Source organism: Coregonus lavaretus, assembly GCF_964263955.1.
Source record: "Coregonus lavaretus genome assembly, chromosome: 12".
NCBI lineage: Eukaryota > Metazoa > Chordata > Actinopteri > Salmoniformes > Salmonidae > Coregonus > Coregonus lavaretus.
Genome location: NC_139999.1, coordinates 43,822,246 through 43,844,202, shown reverse-complemented (window position 1 = coordinate 43,844,202; position 21,957 = coordinate 43,822,246). Strand labels below are relative to the sequence as shown.

Sequence of the window (21,957 nt, the reverse complement as noted above, 5' to 3'; positions counted from 1 at the left end):
GACTTGTCCCGAAGCCACTCCTGCGCTGTCTTGACTGTGTGCTTAGGGTCGTTGTCCTGTTGGAAGGTGAACCCTCGCCCCAGTCTGAGGTCCTGAGCACTCTAGAGCAGGTTTTCATCAAGGATCTCTCAGTTCTTTGCCTCGATCCTGACTAGTCTCTCAGTCCCTGCAGCTGAAAAACATCCCCACAGCATGATGCTGCAATCACCATGCTTCACCTTAGGGATGGTGGCAGGTTTCCTCCAGACGTGACACTTGGCATTCAGGCCAAAGAGTTCAATCTTGGTTTCATCAGACCAGAGAATCTTGTTTCTTATGGTCTGAGTGTCTTTAGGTGCATTTTGGCAAACTCCAAGCGGGTTGTCATGTGCCTTTTACTGAGGAGTGGCTTCCGTCTGGCCACTCTACCATAAAGGCCTGATTGGTGGAGTGCTGCAGGGATGGTTGTCCTTCTGGAAGGTTCTCCCATCTCCACAGAGGAACTCTGGAGCTCTGTCAGAGTGACCATCGGGTTCTTGGTCACCTCCCTGACCAAGGCCCTTCTCCCCCGATCGCTCAGTTTGGCCGGGCGGCCAGCTCTAAGAAGAGTCTTGGTGGTTCCAAACTTCTTCCATTTAACAATGATGGAGGCCACTGTGTTCTTGGGGACCTTCAATGCAGCAGAAATGTTTTGGTACCCTTCCCTAGATTTGTGCCTCAACACAATCCTGTCTCGGAGCTCTATGGACAATTCCTTTGACCTCATGGCTTGGTTTTTGCTCTGACATGCATTGTCAACTGTGGGACCTTATATAGACAGGTGTGTGAAGTTGTTGAAACATCTCAAGGATGATCAATGGAAACAGGATGTACCTGAGCTCAATTTCGAGTCTCATAGCAAAGGGTCTGAATACTTATTTAAATAAGGTATTTCTGTTTTATTATTTTTCTAATACATTTACAAAAACATCTAAAAACCAGTTTTCGCTTTGTCATAATGGGGTATTGTGTACAGATTTCTGAAATAAAAAAATGATTTAATCAATTTTAGAATAAGGCTGTAATGTAACAAAATGTGGAAAAAGTCAAGGGGTTTGAATGCTTTCCGAAGGCACTGTATCCTGAAGATGTGCGCCAGAAGAGGAAATAACTTGTCCCAGTCATTTGAATATAAAAGTACAGTAGACCTACCTTAGATTACAAACAAAGCTTCATTTTTATCAATATCATGCAAATTATTACATGTGGTAAAAGCAAAATGCGACTGAAAATGTGGGTATAAGTGAATTCACCGTGATGAGCTGTTTTATATAGAAGCTCATACCCGCCACAATTTTTTACAAATTTAATTACATTTCCTCATGATTTGTCAACGTGCACAATTAGTCTGTGTTTCAGTCTGATCAACTGTAGTCTACTGATAACAACTACATCTGTAGGTAGCATAGCCAGGGGAAACATAACGTCATGTTTTTATAGCCTAAGCTATGTATTAATAGCCTAAAATAGGCCCTTTTATTTGTGTTCTTAGAACATGTGAATGTGATCAAATTTGCTTTATATTCACACTTTGGGTGGCTTGTGAGAGTGTGATTTGAAGGAGTCAGGCGCAGGAGGGTAAAACACAGAATACAGAGTTTATTCCATAGTACAAAGTTACGCTAGATAGCGTCAACAGTCAGGCGCACTGGAACAAATACAGGCACACGAGCTACACTCATCTCACATGAAACAATCACCCACAAGGACAAGGGGGCAGAGGGAACACTTAAACACAAACTAATGAGGGGAATATGAACCAGGTGTGTGTAATTGACAAGACAAGACAAATGGAATGATGAGATATGGAGCGGCAGTGGCTAGAAGGCCGGTGACGACGAACGCCGAAGCCTGCCCGAACAAGGAGGGGAGGCAGCTTCGGAGGAAGTCGTGACATGGCTGGGCTACCTAGGCCTTTTTCCCCCAAAATTATTGACTGGAATTAATCAATCAACACAATAGTGATGCCATATTGTATAAGTACCTTTTTAGAAAAATTATCTGGTCCCATCATAGCCCACATAAAGCAAATTTTTTTTACAGCTGATTTATTACTATGCCATACGCTACAACTTAGGTCCGGAGTTGGTTAGGTATGCCTACTACCAGATCAGGAAAAACTCTGCCCCAGCAGCCTGGTCTCATGATTTAGTGGTCATAATTGGACATTTTGAACGTCAATATGTAATGAAAAAGGCATGGAACCAGTTGTCTTGTCTAGGACATGCAGACACATGTCTATAGATTAATTGGCTGACCCAAAGCCTAGGGCTAGTATTCATCAGTTCTGGTCTTGAGTTTTCACCATAGCTGTGGGAAGGGTTAGGTTAGGGGGTGCTGACCCCCCACCCCTAATCAAAACATCTTCCCGGGGCTATGGTTGAAACACATGAACAGCACTGAAGAATTGACCTTAATAATAAACCATATGCATATATTGTTGCATTTGCAGACTAATATTAAAATACAATTCCTAATGTGATGAGTAGGCCTAGGCCTAGATTGGATACCAGTAGCCTAGTCACTGCAGGTTAAGAAGTTATTTAACTCAAGACTGTTTGCAAAAAAGACCGTTCTGTAAAGAGCGTACATTTGGGGCTCAGCCCCAGAGTCAAATGGTGTCCTTTTATAAATGCATTTCATGCAATTATACTTCATTTTACAGACTGGAGACATTAACAGAATATATTTTAATACCACAAAAATGACCCAAATGACAGGCTACTTTGATACTGGACAACTGAGATCAATCAAAACAACATTGTCTTGAATATAACCAATATAACCGGTTTATAAACATAGGGGAGACAAACATATTGTACAATATGACATCAATCATGTCTAATTATATAATTTTGGAAATGTTTATTTTCTGAACTGAGGGCAAGGGAAATTAAATATGAACCCTCAGCATTTAAAATTGAATTCAATGAGTGAAATCATTGTGATATGTAAAAATGCACTGAATTCAAGGATTTACAATTTGAGGGTTCCTAGAGTGATTTGTTTCCATTTCCACCCCTGCATACCGCCACAATGTTCACCATGGTCAACTGTAGCTAAGAGGATTCACCCTGATCATGTGAGACTTCTTGAGAATTATTAAAACACAAAAACAGAGCTTTTTGCTTGTCTCTACACGAGTTGAATGAGAAAAGACCCTTCGTGTCGCTAGAGCTGCTCAAAGTAGCTTCACATAGTGTCTTGAAAAGATTATGGGCAAGTTACAAGACAAGTAACTAGAGGTCGTACTGTGTGAAGTTAAACTAACATAAACATCTAATAGGACTGCATTGTGTTTAATGAGTGGTCAACAGGGGTATCGCTCCATGTCGCAAGGAAAGTATGAGGACTTCAGCAAGATTGAGAGAGAGATTGATGGACATTGACAACAAGTTAGAGAGAGAGATGGAGAGTGAGGGTGAGAATGAGAGGGGAAAGAGTGAGTCAGAAAATGAGAGTGCAAGTCAGAGGAACAAGATCGAGAGAGAGGGTGGGGGAGGGAGAAAGAGAGAGAGAAAGAAAGAAAGAGGAGGTGTTTTAAGACTTTGCCTCTCAATGAGGTACCAGTGAGGAGAGGCGGTCACTCACACACACACCAACACCCATACTCGCTCAGTCAGTCATTGAAGACAGAGATGGCTAAGCAAAGTTGATCATTGGACCCTAGACTTCTTGTAAGTCAACATCCGGACATTGATCATTCCCTCATTCGGAATATCACTCCTTTCCTTCTCTTTGCTCTTCATCGTTATGCACATCAAGTGGGAAATAATCTAATCTTCACCAGAGACAGGAACTCTGCTCCAATGACTCTAAAAGTGGACTCTACTCTGTTCTACTTGCCTAGGTCAGCCAGATGAACACACACAAACCAGCCCACAAAGCCAAGGTAGGTCCCCTACTCTGGAACCTGCGCATTTTGGGCAAATAGTAATCGTTCCAAGCTTTTTTGTTAAAGGTAATAAATGATGGGCTGCAAATAGTAAGCACTTACTATAACTATTTTATTAAGCCATTGATGCATGTGTGAATTTGACAAGACAGTTATTGAATTGTATTATCTGAGTAATTTACTGTAGTAGCCTAGCGAATGCACAGAGTGGTTACTGTGAAGTACATGATCTGTAACGTGAAACCCAGATGTGTAGCCAGTAGATTTTAGGGGAGTGACAATAAATATTGTAAGCATTTTTATGTTTATGAAATGAGCCCAGGACGCGTCACAGGTTTATGAAACAACTTCTGTGGCGCAGTTAGAACACACAGTATCACACTCAAAACATCTATGATATATGTATCTTTTTAAATGTATTTTCTTGACTCAATAACTCAACTCAAAAGGGAGCTCTCTCGTCTTTGGTTCTTTTTGGTTCTTTGAGCTGCTAGTTTGTGTAACTATTTTAATGCCAGAAAGTAAATCCTTTAGTTGTTTTATATATGTATATGTGGGGCCGTACTGGATGGGCTGGATGCAGGGATGTGTTGTGAAAAGAGGAGTGACTGAACTAGACAAAGAGCCCCATCAATAGGATTTGTCCATTTCCTGCACAAAGACTTCACAAGTCCAACTTTTAAATATAGTAAGATAGTTTTGTCTGTACGTCCCTGAAATCCATGTGCCCATATGTGACAGGTTTAATTGTTTGGTTTTAGGGAAGGAAGATAGTTTGATTAAGAAGTGGTGCCATTGGAAAGTGGCTCGTTGATTTTAGGGCAGGGATCATCAACTAGATTCAGCCGCGGGACAATTTTTTTTTGATCGGGAAGGTCAGGGGTGGGAACCTAGTTAAAATGTATTTGCGATTACCTGCTTAAATGGTGATGTATTTATTCAATTTTAAGTTGATCTATTGAGGATAAGTAAGTGCTTTACACTTGATGAAAACAGGAGTGTGATATTTAATGTGTAAATATATTTTTTCTTCAAAAATATGTGTAGATTGTGGTGGTAATGACTGTGTGGCGGTAATGAGAGGGTAATGATCAATTGCATTAGTTGTTAAAAAAAACTGCATGGAAATGGGTATTTACAATATCATCGATTGCTATAAAAACCGTAAAAGATTATGTGATAAGCAGTATTAAGCAGGGGTTTACCCATTTTATACAAAAGTTATACAAAATGTCATTATTTTCTGATGGCAATAACCTGGAAATTGTCATTACCGATACTATTTTTTGGGATTTAACTATCAGGCCATGAGGTTTACTTTGTTAATATGATCAGCTCCCATTTGATATACTCCAACCACAATAGAATGAGATGTATTCTTCCAAATAGAGGACAATCTAGATGAGTTACAACAGTTGTGGTAATGACGCAGAATACACAAATATTTTCCTAATTTGACGCATTCAAAGTGACTTTTCTTGGAGGTGGAGATATAATATCATATGTCATATCCTTGTTCTTCACTGTCACTTCCCAGTTCTTGTGTGACTTGATATGTATAATGTTGAAAAAGCACAGTGCGATGGTAACGACGCAATACTGTGGGACATCTGTGGGACAACTGTATTTCGTGGAAAATATTGATTTAGTGCTTATGCACATTGAAAATGTATTATTAAAAATGTTCATGTTGAAACATATAGAAGAAGTTCAAAAGTCAGGTTCTGGGACAACTGCCTTGTCAATACGAAACAGTAAAATCCTGAAATAAAATGCTCTTCAAAATGAACAGAAAAACATATATATAAAAATATATTTTGTTTAAAGTTGACGGTTATTTTAGGGTCAACTTAATATACACTACTGGTCAAAAGTTTTAGAACACCTACTCATTCAAGGGTTTTTCCTTTATTTTTACTATTTTCTACATTGTAGAATAATAGTGAAGACATCAAAACTATGAAATAACACATATGGAATCATGTAGTAATCAAAAAAGTTTTCAACAAATCAAAATATATTTTCTATTTGAGATTCTTCAAATAGCCACCCTTTGCCTTGATGACAGCTTTGCACACACTTGGCATTCTCTCAACCAGCGTCATGAGGTAGTCACCTGGAAAGCATTTCAATGAACAGGTCTGCCTTCTTAAAAGTTATTTTGTGGAATTTCTTTCCTTCTTAATGACTTTGAGCCAGTCAGTTGTGTTGTGACAAGGTAGAGGGGGTATACAGAAGATAGACCTATTTGGTAAAAGACCAAGTCCATATTATGGCAAGAACAGCTCAAATAAGCAAAGAGAAACGACAGTCCATCATTACTTTAAGACATGAAGGTCAGTCAATATGGAACATTTCAAGAACTTTGAAAGTTTCTTCAAGTGCAGTCGCAAAAACCATCAAGCGCTATGATGAAACTGGCTCCCATGAGGACCACCATAGGAATGGAAGACCCAGAGTTACCTCTGCTGCAGAGGATAAGTTCATTAGAGTTACCAGCCTCAGAAATTGCAGCCCAAATAAATGCTTCACAGAGTTCAAGTAACAGACACATCTCAACATCAACTGTTCCGAATAGACTGTGTGAATCAGGCCTTCATGGTCGAATTGCTGCAAAGAAACCACTACTAAAGGACACCAATAGGAAGAAGACACTTGCTTGGGCCAAGAAACACGAGCAATGGACATTAGACCGGTGGAAATGTGTCCTTTGGTCTGGAGTCCAAATGTGAGATTTTTGGTTCCAACCGCCGTGTCTTTGTGAGACGCAGAGTAGGTGAACGGATGATCTCCGCATGTGTGGCTCCCACCGTGAAGCATGGAGGAGGAGGTGTGATGGTGTGGGGGTGCTTTGCTGGTGACACTGTCGTTGATATATTTAGAATTCAAGGCACACTTAACCAGCATGGCTACCACAGCATTCTGCATGGCTACCACACCATCCCATCTGGTTTGCACTTAGTGGGACTATCATTATTTTTTCAACAGGACAATGACCCAACACACCTCCAGGCTGTGTAAGGGCTATTTTACCAAGAAGGAGAGTGATGGAGTGCTGCATCAGATGACCTGGCCTCCACAATCAGCCGACCTCAACCCAATTGAGATGGTTTGGGATGAGTTGGACCACAGAGTGAAGGAAAAGCAGCCAACAAGTGCTCAGCATATGTGGGAACTCCTTCAAGACTGTTGGAAAAGCATTCCAGGTGAAGCTGGTTGAGAGGATGCCAAGAGTGTGCAAAGCTGTCATCAAGGCAAAGGGTGGCTATTTGAAGAAATATATTTTGATTTGTTTAACACTGTTTTGGTTACTACATGATTCCATATGTGTTATTTCATCGTTTTTGATGTCTTCACTATTATTCTACAATGTAAAAATTTGTCAAAATAAAGAAAATCCTTGAATGAGTAGGTGTGTCCAAACTTTTGACTGGTAGTGTATATAAAATAAAAACTAAACCTGGGACACAGAAAAGCCTGTAGTTGCAATATCGGCCATATAGGACCTGCTGAAACTAAAGGTGTCACATTTCAGATGGCTGAAACCAGACAGGAATAAAATAATTCCAATGGCATGACTACATCTATGGGATGAATTAGTGATTTGCATGAAAAACTTGCCACAATCTGCACTGAAAAAACCGGACAAGATGGGCTGTCAGTTTTACGAAAACATATTATGTGTGATTTACTCAAACATATGTAATTTCTCCTCTCAATGCGATTTCATTGCTTGCAATCAATGCAACACAAATCAAAATAAGATCTACTAGTTTGAATCATGTAGGGGCAGTGTGAACCAATAAAGCTAATTCATGACGAGTAATGAGGAACAATTAAAACCGTGCGAGATAAGAATTTTCCAGAAAGAACGCTGGAGCGTTAGCGGAGAAGACAGTACCTAGAATCTTGGTCAAGGTAAGCATGGTGATTGATTCTATTCAACGTTTGTCTGTTTGGTTGTAGTCAGAAAAACTGTAAATGTTTTCATTACATATTTAAGATCTAATGATTATACACCTAATCCTATGACATTGGTACTTCGTGCAGTTTAACAGTTTGCCCATGGCTGCCTCCATGTTGTAAAACGTGGTGCAAAGGTGAAATACAGACTTATTGAAATGGGATGTGGAGTTCATTTTAGCATTATTTGACAAAAATAAAAATAATTCAACATATGTGCATATGAGTGGATGCATGCATACATCAATAGATAATTGAATGAAACATTTCATAATGAAAAAATAATAATTTCATGAACAAAATGTATATTTACAGGTCCATCATGTTTTCCTACTACATTTGTGCTGCTTTGTCTACCCATTCAAAGGCTATATAGTGTTGGTGAGTACTTTTATCAGAGGTTGTTTTAATATCAAAAGAAATGTCGCTCCAAATGTCAGTCTTTAGGTCTTATGGTATTTCTGTTCTCTTTTTTTCAGTGTTGTGTGAATGTGGAAATGTAAGGGATGTTCAGAATTGGGGTCAAGTAGTTCCCAAATTTTGCATCATTACAAGTTAAAGCACCCACATTACGGCCGTACTGTCCGTTACCCATGTACATACATTGACTGTCCATGCACATTTAAGACCTGGAATGCCTTAATTGTGCACCAAAGTAAAGTCCACTCAACAGAGGTTACTAACAATCTCACAAATTTGGCAATATTCAGTTGTCATCTATGTGCTTGTGATGATTTAGCATCAGAAAATGATTATTTTGTACACATCAACAGCCATCTCAAGAGTAATGAAACTATCACTTATATGTTTGTATGCTGTAATTTTCAGACAAACATTAATGGTACCTTTAAATCTCACAAAAATCGCAAACATTGCTCTCATACATGGTTGGATTTTAAACCTGGAGTAGTCACAACTACTAGAGTATCTTCACCATCAGCAGATTAATCACCTGCAAATAATCAGGAAGAAGAGTTTGTTGATGATGCCAATGCTTCTTCTGATTTGTATTGTACAGATAAAGGCTTAGCAACTATTATTGAGGAAAGATTTGCAGCTTCTCTACTGAAATTAGAGCATTTGGTCCATGTGCCAAGCTCAGCTATTAATGAGGTTTTAAGGGAGCTCCATCATTTGATTTGTTCCACACCTGTCCCTTTATCTAGTGACTTTGTAAGTGGCATCTTTCGTCAACATAACCTCCAAGTGGATGAATCGATCATTAAAGAAATTGCTGTTGCAGTTTGTTCTGGTAATCCTGTACACAAGTCTATTGAAAAAGGTGGTCGTCTTAGCACTGCTTATCAGCGTAAGCAGTATTACAAGGAGAACTTCAGTGTTGTGGAGCCAATTGAATACATACTCAACGCTAAAAAGAGACACACTTTCCAGTATGTCCCAATACTAAAGTCATTACAGAAGCTTTTAAGTAGAAGAGACATTGTTGATAAAGTAGTTGAGAGTCATTGGGGACAGCAGGACATTAATATTGGACCATCATATCAATACAAGCCCTACAAAGATGGCTCACATTTTAAAGATAACTGTTTTCTCTCTGGAGAAGAGCTACGGACACTCTTAGGTCTTTATGTGGATGACTTGGGTGTTGGCTAACTTGCCCCATGGGTCTCATTCATCTTAATCATCCATTTATTTAGCGGTTCTGTGCAAGAGCAATGATGTTAAAACCTATGGTTATGGTAAGGTTTTAGAACCTTTTCTACAAGATCTACGAACTCTGGAGGAATGTGGTGTTTATGCCCCTCTATTAGGTGTATCTGTCAAAGGTACAGTACAGAGTGTAATGGCTGACAATCTGGGAGCTCAAAGCATAGCTGTTTTCATTTAGAGTTTCTCAGGGGAGTACTATTGCAGGTTTTGCACAGGAAAGAGTTGTGATATTCAGTTACATTAAGTTGCATCTGGTGCTTTCAGCTTGAGAACAAAATAACTTAATGAGACTCATGTTAAACAAGCTCAAGATACTTGTACAAAAATGTTTTGGGTGAAGAAAGACTGTTTTCACAAGCAACTTATCTCATTTGTGGGTGGAAATGCTCATGAAAACTGTTGCTTGCTAAGGTTGTTACCATTTTTGATCGGCCCCTTTGTACCTGAATATGAGCCAGCATGGCTGGTACTTATGGACCTGAAAGACATCATTGAGCTTGTTGTTGCCCCTGTGCATAGTGATGACTCTATTTCTTATCTAGAAAGCAAAATAATTGAGCACAGGCATAGATACAAAGAGATGTTCCCTGATTAGGTTTTTTGGTCCTCTTGCAAGGCTATGGACAATGCGGTTTGAGGCTAAAAATAGCTTTTTTTAAGCAAGTTATCAGACACACAAGGTGCTTAAAAAATTTGCCTCTTTCATTAGCCTCTGAGCATCAGATGATGATTGCTTACCAGTTGAGCTCTCAATATCTTAGCAAGTCTGAACTTGAGGTCTCAACTGTCTCCACTCTCCCAGTGGATTTACTCAAAAATGAAATAGCTGAAGCCATTCGACAGAAGTACCCTGAAACAACTGAGGTTCATCTCTCCCAGTGTGTGACAAGTAAGTGCATAACCTACATGAAGGGAATGATAGTTGCCCATAAATTAGCAGGTGGATTACCAGATTTTGGTGAAATGTTTCAAATTTGATGAGAGTGTGTTTTTCATTGTCAAGGAACTGTGTGGTTGGTACAGAGAACATTATAGAGCCTTTGAACTTATCCTGCTCCCACAGGAGATGTCACTCTAGTGGCACTAAGTGAATTGGCAGACAGTTATCCACTGGTTGACTACATCATTGGATCAGTCCGCAGTTTAAGTATGTTTAGCACAGACTGGTTGAATATCAATTAATATGAATGCCTGCCTAATCAGTAGAAAATAGATATGAAAACTATATTTCTTACAACTTTTAAATATAATTAACTTTTTATGGACCATGAAGAATAATCCTTGCCTGTCGTTCTTGTCTGTCTTCTTTGCAGACTAAGAAGCAAGATGATGTCAACTCCTGCAATCATGAAGATCATCCTGATTGATGGCAGCTGCCAGAGACTGACCTTCCCTTGTTGACTACCTGAATCTGTGACTGACCTTTTGAATGATGTAAAGAAGCAGTGTGGACTTCACGGCAACTTCAGACTTCAGTTCATGGACCCTATTTTTGGAAATATTTGAACACTGCCCATTACAAGGCTAAAATTATAAGTGGTTCTAACCAAAATTTCCATTCTATTCAGATTTCTTAGACTTTGATCACTTTATTCAGCATTCATGCGAACAAAAAAAAGACATGGCGTCTTTAATCGGAATAATATAAATCAAAGACACATGCTGCCTGCTAATTATCTGTAGGATATATTATTTTCTAACAAGTTTTATTTTGTAACAACAGTTTTAATTGAGGTGTGTTCCGCCTCATTAATTCCCATAGAATGTAGCCCATTTCACTGTTGCGGACAATTTATGTTTGAGGCTTTACTAAACCGGACACACTTCTCTCTTCAATGAGAGCCCAAGCACTTCCCCAGTGTTTCCCCAGTCAAGTATGCAGACATTTGCGCAGTCTAGCACAAACTTTCCCCCCCTGGCACATTTTCTGGCTGGCGCTCGCATTGCCTTCATTGTTGTTTACCTTACAAATAATAACTGTGGACATGTGTGCATTCCAATCAAAGTAAGTGCTTTATTTTCTGTATATCGTGTTGTAATTCCTACTGTAGCATAACGTATGTATGTGTGTATAGAGCATAATGTATTTACTGTTTTATTCAGATGTTTTTAAGTACTGGTGACAAATCATTAATTCCTATTCTTGCATAGATTATAATGGACACATATGATGTGTGTAAAATACTTTTTTGGAGGTTGTACTGATTATGATGAGCTAATGCTAAGCTATTTGCCAGCTATGTGTGTCACCATGTTTGTTGACATTATACAATGCATTCTGGGTGTCACGTAAACGTCTGTCAGACCCAAAATGTAAAACAAATGAGGTGAGAGATGGTTCACTCATCTTTTGAGTAAACTTCCGGAAGTAAATTAAGGGAAGTGAATGATGGTAGACGACACACCCCCTTCAACATGCATACCGCAAACAGACCAAACTCATCTTGTCTCCACTTCTTATCTTTGGTCGAAAAGTGTTTTACTCAATGACTTAGATCAATGGTGAGCTCACCCGTGATGTGATGAATTGTAAATAGTAATTCATATTAGCCAGTGGCGACCCGTCATTCAGGGCAGTTGGGACAGAGCCCCACCTGTTTTGAGCCCCACCTGTTTGCGTGTTTTGCATGTTATTTTGGAATTAATACGTGTCATATATCAGTTTGCAAACAATGTAAAATAATAGATATATTTAGTTAATAAAGCCGCTTTCTTGAGTAAGGCAGCTCCAAAATGCAGGTGTTTCAGCCTAGCTCTGTGCCTTCTGTGGTGGAGGGGCAGCCAGTGGAAAATACAGAGCATAGGGGTTGGTAATCTTCTCTAGTTGCGCCGTGATTGGCTCAGTGTTCTGTCACTCATGGGGACATAGATTTACATTAGAAGTGCCCATCCAAGAAGGCTTAATGTCATTGACCACAGATAAAATGTCAAATCACGTTATATCTACCATAGCTTTGATTGGACTGATCATGTCAACATCATACTTTCAAAATCATAGCTAGCAAGCTAGACAATCAGTCATCATCATCAATCAGGTCGACAATCTACTGGTAAATCCTTTTCAATCCTTGTCATATGAAGAGAAATTATAGATAAAACGTATCGGTGCTCATCGGCCATTGGACATAAACATTACACAACAAGTTGTAAATCGCAAATTCAACAATGAGAGGTTTGGAAGGAATCAGTAGCTAACTGCAGGCATTGCAAAACAATCCCTATTTTGCTTCCCCGGCCTGCTATTCGGTGGAGAGGATGTGTGGTTCAAGTCTGGGTTTAAGGGTCTCTTTTCCAAGCTTAAAATGATAAACATTCACATGCAACACCATGGGCCAGAAAAGGTTGAATACATTGGCCATGCTGTCAATCCAGCATGATTTCTGCCGGTCATCCATCTCCGAATTCCAAGTCGGGGACTCAGGCCTCTTTCTAGAGCTCTGACCTGAAGATCCCTGACGTCACGATTCGACCTTGTTTTTCTCAGAGTTCCCAGTTGTCTGCACCATAAATCCAGAGAATGCCAGACTTTGATGACAAAATGTAATGACACAATTTGCCCACAAGGAGGACCACCACACCACCTTCCTGTTGAAATGTATTGAATACTGCTGAATAAATTATGTAATATGCCAGGAAGATATACAGTGGCTTGCGAAAGTATTCACCCCCCTTGGCATGTTTCCTATTTTGTTGCCTTACAACCTGGAATTAAAACGGATTTTTGGGGGGTTTGTATCATTTGATTTACAGAACATGCCTACCACTTTGAAGATGCAAAATCTTTTTTCTTGTGAAACAAACAAGAAATAAGACAAAAAAAGCTTGGCACATCTTGCCACTGGGATTTTTGCCCAATTTTCAAGGCAAAACTGCTCCAGCTCAGTCAAGTTGGATGGGTTCCGCTGGTTTACAACAATCTTTAAGTCATACCACAGATTCTCAATTGGATTGAGGTCTGGGCTTTGACTAGGCCATTCCAAGACATTTCAATGTTTCCCCTTAAACCACTCGAGTGTTGCTTTAGCAGTATGTTTAGGGTCATTGTCCTGCTGGAAGGTGAACCTCTGTCCCAGTCTCAAATCTCTGTAAAACTGAAACCGGTTTCCCTCAAGAATTTCCCTGTTTTTAGTGCCATCCATCATTCCTTCAATTCTGACCAGTTTCCCAGTCCCTGCCGATTAAAAACACCCCCACAGCATGATGCTGCCACCACCATGCTTCACTGTGGGGATGGTGTTCTCGGGGTGATGAGAGGTGTTGGGTTTGCGCCAGACATAGCGTTTTCCTTGATTGCCAAAAAGCTCTATTTCATTCTCATCTGACCAGAGTACCTTCTTCCATATGTTTGGGGAGTTCCCACATGGCTTTTGGCAAACCATTTTTTTTTTCTTTAAGCAATGGCTTTTATCTGGCCACTCTTCCGTAATGCCCAGCTCTGTGGAGTGTACGGCTTAAAGTGGTCCTATGGACAGATACTCAAATTTCCGCTGTGGAGCTATGCAGCTCCTTCAGGGTTATCTTTGGTCTCTTTATTGCCTCTCTGATTAATGCCCTCCTTGCCTGGTCCTTGAGTTTTGGTGGGCGGCCCTCTCTTGGCAGGTTTGTTGTGGTGCCATATTCTTTCCATTTTTAAATAATGGATTTAATGGTGCTCCGTGGGATGTTCAAAGTTTCTGATACTTTTTTATAACCCAACCCTGATCTGTACTTATCCACAACTTTGTCCCTGACCTGTTTGGAGAGCTCCTTGGTCTTCATGGTGCAGCTTGCTTGGTGGTGCCCCTTGCTTAGTGGTGATGGAGACTCTGGGGCCTTTCAGAACAGGTGTATATATACTGAGATTATGTGACACTTAGATAGCACACAGGTTGACTTTATTTAACTAATTATGTGCATTCTGAAGGTAATTGGTTGCACCAGATCTTATTTAGGGGCTTCATAGCAAAGGGGGTGAATACATATGCACGCGCCACTTTTCCGTTATTTATTTTTTAGAATTTTTTGAAACAAGTTATTTTTTTCATTTCATTTCACCAATTTGGACTATTTTGTGTATGTCCATTACATGAAATCCAAATAAAAATCCATTTAAATTACAGGTTGTAATACAACAAAATAGGAAAAACGGCAAGTGGGATGAATACTTTCGCAAGGCACTGTATATACTGTAGCAAGCTTTTAGCAGCCCATGTGCCTCACCTTAATAATTTGGTCCCTTTCCCCCTCATAACTTAGCCTACTGCTCTGACTTGGTGGTGCACATTTAGCCTATAGCCTGTTTTAGAGAAATGTAATCATCGAATATTGTAAGAGATTTCATTGTCTGCTGACATGCCCCTTTTATTTATCCTACGGTTCTGACTTGGTGTACAGGGAGAATACTGTAAGAACGGCCAATGTTCTGAATTCTGTCGCTGTACATTTAAAAAGTGCTGAACAAATAGTTAAATTGACTACGTCCGTCTTAGCTCGCTCATTAATGTCTTTATCCGCTTATCGTTCCCTTATGCCATAGTTTGTACATCTCAGTTGTGAGTAGAAACCACATTTGTTTAAGCAAGTCAGCCATATCAGCTATGTTTTTTAAAAAGGCAGAAAATGAGGCCGAATGAACTGTTTCACTGCCAGACAAGGGTCTGCGTGTAGCGGTGGTAAGGATTCACTCCAAGGTGCTGAAAAGAAAGCTCTGCTTTTGGGACAGCTTTATGTAGGCCCTAACAGTTTGTGGGCACCATTTGTCACCATTATAGTGCAATTAATGTATTGTTTAGTGTTGTGTTGTGTAGTGGCTTTGCTGGCATGCATCCCCAAAACATATTTGAGTTTGCACCCCCAAGATTTACATGCTAAAATTGCCACTGCTATTAGCTAATTCATATTATGGTTTCTGTAAGCCGAGAGTTAGCTAAATATGACCGCTTGTGTTAGGTCAATCTTTCCTCAGTTAGCGCTAGGACTAATGTAGCCTACATTTACTTGTGTGAATGTCTGAACATTGCATCCAAAAATAAGCTGGTCACATACAGGACATAACATTGTAAGGACCGAGTTTGAGCAAAATGTTTCTGTGAAAAAAACTGTGTTGCCGGCTCAAATACTGACTGTTGCGTCAATCGAAACTGAACATTCTAAATAAGCGTTCTGGTCACACCGGCTTGAGCGTACACTGCAGGGACCACTGTAGAATGACAACACCCATGTGTTGATACGCGTCAAAGGGTTAAAGTAATGATAGATAGGAGTGACTATAGAGTCAGCTACCATCCTCAGTAGCTTTCCATCTAAGTTGTCAATGCCAGGAGGTTTGTCATTATTGATAAATAACAATTTTCCCACCTCTCCCACACTCACTTTACAAAAATTCCATAATTCTTTATATCATTGATCTTGGCTTCATAATACAGTTTCATATTTTTGTTGAGTTTAGTCATGTAATTTCTCAATTTGCATTAAGTCAGCCAGTCAGATGTGCAGCCAGACTTATTAGCCACTTCTTTTGCCACCATACAGATTTTCAATTCCTCATCAATCCATGGAGCCTTAACAGTTCTAACAGTCAGTTTCTTAACAGGTGCATGTTTAACAATTATTGGAAGAAGCAATTCCATAATGTATCAAGTGCAGCGTATGGATGCTCCTTATTAATCACATCAGACAATCTATTTTTTTTTTTACATCCACATAAGAGTTAGAGCAAAATGTTTCGTATGACCTCTAATACACTATCTTAGGCCCAGCTTTTGGAACTTTGGCTTTCCTTGATATAGCCATTATATTGTGATCACTGCATTCAATGGGTACGGATACAGCTTTAGAACAAAGTTCTACAGTATTAGTAAACGTTTGATCAATACATGTGGATGATCTTGTTCCTGTAGTGTTTGTAAACACCCTGGTAGGTTGATTATTAACCTGAACCAGATTACAGGCACTGGTTAAAGTGAAAAGCTTCCTCATGAGTGGAGAGCTTGATGAAAACCAGTCAATATTCAGGTCCCCAAGAAAGTAGACCTCTCTGTTTACAACACATACACTATCAAGCATTTCACACATTATTTAGATACTGACACTTAGTGGCCTATAACAACACCCCAAAAGAAAATGCTTTAGATGTGCAAGGTGAACCTGCAACCGCAACACTTCAATAACATTTGACATAAGATCTTCTCTAAGCATTACAGGGATATGGCTCTGAATATATACAGCAACACCTCCCTCATAAGCATTCCTGTATCTTTTATAGATATTATATCCTTGTATTGCTACCGCTGTATCACAAAATGAATTATCTAAGTGAGTCTCAGAAATGGCTAATGTGAATGTTATCTGATGTTGGTAAGTTATTGATTTCATGAGCCTTATTTCTAAGGCTACATATGTTAATATGGGCAATTGTCAGCCCTTTCCTTGGTAGCTTATCAGAGATAGACTTAATTTGAAAAAGAGCAAACAAAGCAAGATAAAAAAATATACATTCAGCAGTCCATTAATCAGTTGGTGTGTGTAAGTGTGTGTGTGTGTGCTGCGGGGTTGAAGCTACAAACCCATAGGACTGGCTCTCTCATCCCTTACAGGCTTTTGGGAGGGAGGGAGGGTGGACAATGAGCCTGTCATAGCGAATGTAAGCGATGTCCCTACGCGCTCTGGCAGGTTTCATGGCTGGGATAAGTTCTTTCCTCTTCTGGCGCACAGCTTCAGGATAGTCCTCATTGAGAAAGATATACGTTCCTCTCAATGGCGCCGGAGAACATGGCTGCTGTTTTACAGCCCTCTAACCAAATTGTACTATTATGTGTGTTTTTCCGCGTTATTTGTAATTTATTTTGTACATAATGTTTCTGCCATCGTCTCTTATAACCAAAAAGAGCTTCTGGATATCAGGACAGTGATTACTCACCTCGCATTGGACGAATAATTTTTCTTCAACGAGGCGGCCGCGAAGGATATCCTACAGACACCCGACAAGGCCCAAATCCCTGTCATTCGCATGAGGAAGAGATGGAGATATCGTGGACGTAGGTCGGGGTGCCTTGTAAGGATCCAACGGCGAGCGAGTAAACTGCTGCTCCCATCAATCCTGTTAGCCAATCTTCAATCATTGGAAAATAAATGGGATGACCTAAGATTATGGTTATCCTACCAACGGGACATGAAAATTTGTAATATCTTATGTTTCACAGAGTTGTGGCTGAACGACGACATGGATAACATACAGCTAGCGGGCTATACGCTACATCGGCAGGATAGAACGGCTGACTCCGGTAAGACAAGGGGTGGCGGTCTGTGTATATTTGTAAACAACAGCTGGTGCACAAAATCAAATACTAAGGAAGTCTCGAGGTTTTGCTCGCCTGAGGTAGAGTATCTTATGATAAGCTGTAAACCACACTATTTACCAAGAGAGTTTTCATCTATATTTTTCATAGCTGTCTATTTACCACCACAAACCAATGCTGGCATTAAGATTACACTGAATGAGCTGTATAAGGCCATAAGTCAACAGGAAAACACTCATCCAGAGGCAGCGCTCCTAGTGGCCGGGGACTTTAATGCAGGGAAACTTAAATCCGTTCTACCTAATTTCTACCAGCATGTTAAATGTGCAACCAGAGGAAAGAAACCTCTAGACCACCTTTTCTCCACACACAGAGACGCATACAAAGCTCTCCCTCGCCCTTCATTTGGCAAATCTGACCATAACTCTATCCTCCTGATTCCTGATTATAAGCAAAAACTAAAGCAGGAAGCACCAGTGACTCGGTTAATAAAAAAGTGGTCAGATGACACAGATGCTAAGCTACAGGACTGTTTTGCTAGCACAGACTGGAACATGTTCCGGGATTCTTCAGATAGCATTGAGGAGTACACCACATCAGTCACTGGCTTCATCAATAAGTGCATCGATGATGTCGTCCCCACAGTGACCATACGTACATACCCAACCAGAAGCCATGGATTACAGGAAACATCCACACTGAGCTAAAGGGTAGAGCTGCCGCTTCAAGGAGCGGGACTCTAACCCGGACACTTATAAGAAATCCCGCTATGCCCTCCGACGAACCATCAAACAGGCAAAGAGTCAATACAGGACTAAGATTGAATCGTACTACACCGGCTCTGACGCTCGTCGGATGTGGCAGGGCTATTACAGACTACAAAGGGAAGCACAGCCGCGAGCTTCCCAGTGACACAAGCCTACCAGACGAGCTAAACCACTTCTATGCTCGCTTCGAGGCAAGCAACACTGAAGCATGCATGAGAGCACCAGCTGTTCCGGATGACTATGTGATCACGCTCTCCGTAGCCGATGTGAGTAAGACTTTTAAGCAGGTCAACATTCACAAGGCCGCAGGGCCAGACGGATTACCAGGACGTGTACTCCGAGCATGTGCTGACCAACTGGCAAGTGTCTTCACTGACATTTTCAACATGTCCCTGACTGAGTCTGTAATACCAACATGTTTCAAGCAGACCACCATAGTCCCCGTGCCCAAGGACACTAAGATAACCTGCCTAAATGACTACCGACCCGTAGCACTGACGTCTGTAGCCATGAAGTGCTTTGAAAGGCTGGTCATGGCTCACATCAACAGCATTATCCCAGAAACCCTAGACCCACTCCAATTTGCATACCGCCCCAACAGATCCACAGATGATGCAATCTCTATTGCACTCCACACTGCCCTTTCCCACCTGGACAAGAGGAACACCTACGTGAGAATGCTATTCATTGACTACAGCTCAGCATTCAACACCATAGTGCCCTCAAAGCTCATCACTAAGCTAAGGATCCTGGGACTAAACACCTCCCTCTGCAACTGGATCCTGGACTTCCTGATGGGCCGCCCCCAGGTGGTAAGGGTAGGTAGACTGATCACCGACAACGATGAGACAGCCTATAGGGAGGAGGTCAGAGACCTGGCCGTGTGGTGCCAGGATAACAACCTCTCCCTCAACGTGACCAAGACAAAGGAGATGATTGTGGACTACAGGAAAAAAAAGAGGACTGAGCACGCCCCCATTCTCATCGACGGGGCTGTAGTGAAACAGGTTGAGAGCTTCAAGTTCCTTGGTGTCCACATCACCAACTAACTATCATGGTCCAAACACACCAAGACAGTCGTGAAGAGGGCACGACAAAGCCTATTCCCCCTCAGGAGACTGAAAAGATTCGGCATGGGTCCTCAGATCCTCAAAAAATTATACAGCTGCACCATCGAGAGCATCCTGACTGGTTGCATCACCGCCTGGTATGGCAACTGCTTGGCCTCCGACCGCAAGGCAGTACAGAGGGTAGTGCGTACGGCCTAGTACATCACTGGGGCCAAGCTTCCTGCCATCCAGGACCTCTATACCAGGCGGTGTCAGAGGAAGGCCCTCAAAATTGTCAAAGACTCCAGCCACCCTAGTGATAGACTGTTCTCTCTGCTACCGCACGGCAAGCGGTACCGGAGTGCCAATTCTAGGTCCAAAAGACTTCTCATAAGCTTCTACCCCCAAGCCATAAGACTCATGAACAGCTAATCATGGCTACCCGGACTATTTGCACTGCCCCCCCACCCCATCTTTTTACGCTGCTGCTACTCTGTTAATTATTTATGCATAGTCACTTTAACTCTACCCACATGTACATATTACTTCAACTACCTCAACTAGCCGGTGCCCCCGCACATTGACTCTGCACCGGTACCCCCCTGTAAATATATCCTCCCTACTGTTATTTTATTTTACTTCTTACTACTTTTTTTCTCAACACTTTTTTTGTTGTTGTTTTATTTTACTTTTTTATTAAAAATAAATGCACTGTTGGTTAAGGGCTGTAAGTAAGCATTTCACTGTAATGTCTGCACCTGTTGTATTCGGCGCATGTGGCCAAAACATTTGATTTGATTTGATTTGAGATATACGTTCCTCTCAAGTTCTTGGCTCTTTCCAGAACAGCCACCTTGTCCTTGAACCTCAGGAACTTGACCACTATTGGGCCTGTCACCTTGGCCGGTGGTGGGCTTTCCAGTCTTGTGGGTGCACTCCACCTCAATCTTCCTGTGGTCCACCCTCAGTTTCTCCGAGATCATTTCCCTCACTTTGTCCTCAGACTCTGTCCAGGTCTCACGTGGAGATTCTGCAATTATGTCCACAACCATGTTGTTCCGCCTTCATTGTCCCTCGAGATAATCTGATTTCTCTGTCATTGTTATCATGGATTCCCATACAGAACTGATGTCCTCTCACAATGACTTACAGATTGCCGTTCTCCTGTTTAAACTCATCGAGCTGACCCTGGGAGAACTGTAAACTGTTCTTCAGTTACCGGACCTCTCTGGCCAGGTCCTCCATTCATTTATGAGTTGACTCCACCAGTATTTGGACAAAACACATGAAGCTATTTTCTTGTTATTGTAACAACTGCTTGTAGAACTATTTTTGTTTGTTTTAAAATATATTTCACCTGTGATATGCTGTTACTCCTTGCATTTCCAGACAGGGCAGTTCGCAGTGAAGATTGAAAACAACAAACAGCAGCGGTCTAGACCGCCACAAGCCCGGGACAATTCCCGGTCCCAGCCACAATGGCTAACCACGTTGCGGGCTGCGTTCAAGCCCACTAGCTTGATAGCCAGCTAGCTAGTAGTTAGGCTAGCTGCTACACCAAACAGCTCCTCAGACCCGGCCTTGGTCGGCAGGATCAATGGACAGATAGTAGCGGTCCCAGCAACTGATGCCAACCGTGTCACGGGATCCAAACTCAAAAGGTAGCTAGCGAGTATGCAAGCTTTTTCAAAAGACTTTCAAAACATTCCAAAACAACAAACCAATCTCTCCCTCATTCCACGTTCAACAGGAAGAGACGGCAGCGGCTTTGCGTGTCTAAAAGCCTAGCTAAATGCTTTAGACTGACATTTTACAATGGTAATGGGATTTAATGTGTTTTGTTTTTCTCCCTCTCTCCTTCTCTCGCTCCCTGCAATATTTTATGAAATTCACTGGCACTGTGGTATGGAACCTGGCTCAAACTGTCCAGACACAGTGTATTCTGCAACATGCAACAGTGGTAACCCCAATGGAAGGGTATCATGTACAGAGTTCAGACAGTCACATTTTGTGACGCAACATTTTTCCATTATTCTGTTAGTATCTGGGTACGATGGAAGGATTGATTGATGGAATGTAACTTCTTTTTTTGTAAGCAGGATGAAGAGAAGATTTTGGATTATGCTGCGTTCAAAATGTGATCCATACATTTCTGAATCTGGTCAAAATGATTGTCTTTGTATGTATGGCAAGCTACTAAGAAAATTATTACAACTTTTTGACATGAGGCGTTTTTCTCAGAAAGGCAATTTCAAGTCTAGGGATTCCTCTTTTCAGCACTTTTTGTATATAGTCCCCCCATTTTTAAGGGACCAAAA

The 21,957-nt window shown here is 41.1% G+C and overlaps 1 protein-coding gene across 1 annotated transcript in view; it reads left to right on the top strand.

Annotated features, from left to right (window-relative positions):
- Positions 1–3,877: 3,877 nt before the first annotated feature.
- The window catches only part of LOC311138222 (uncharacterized protein), a gene marked incomplete at its 5' end in the record, with an annotated part of 64,895 nt that continues 46,815 nt past the window's right edge, over positions 3,878–21,957 (top strand). Inside the window, one exon of the mRNA XM_084172898.1 lies at positions 3,878–3,910. Within this exon, the coding sequence (XP_084029024.1) occupies positions 3,878–3,910 (33 nt within the window). The remainder of the gene's footprint in view (positions 3,911–21,957) is intronic.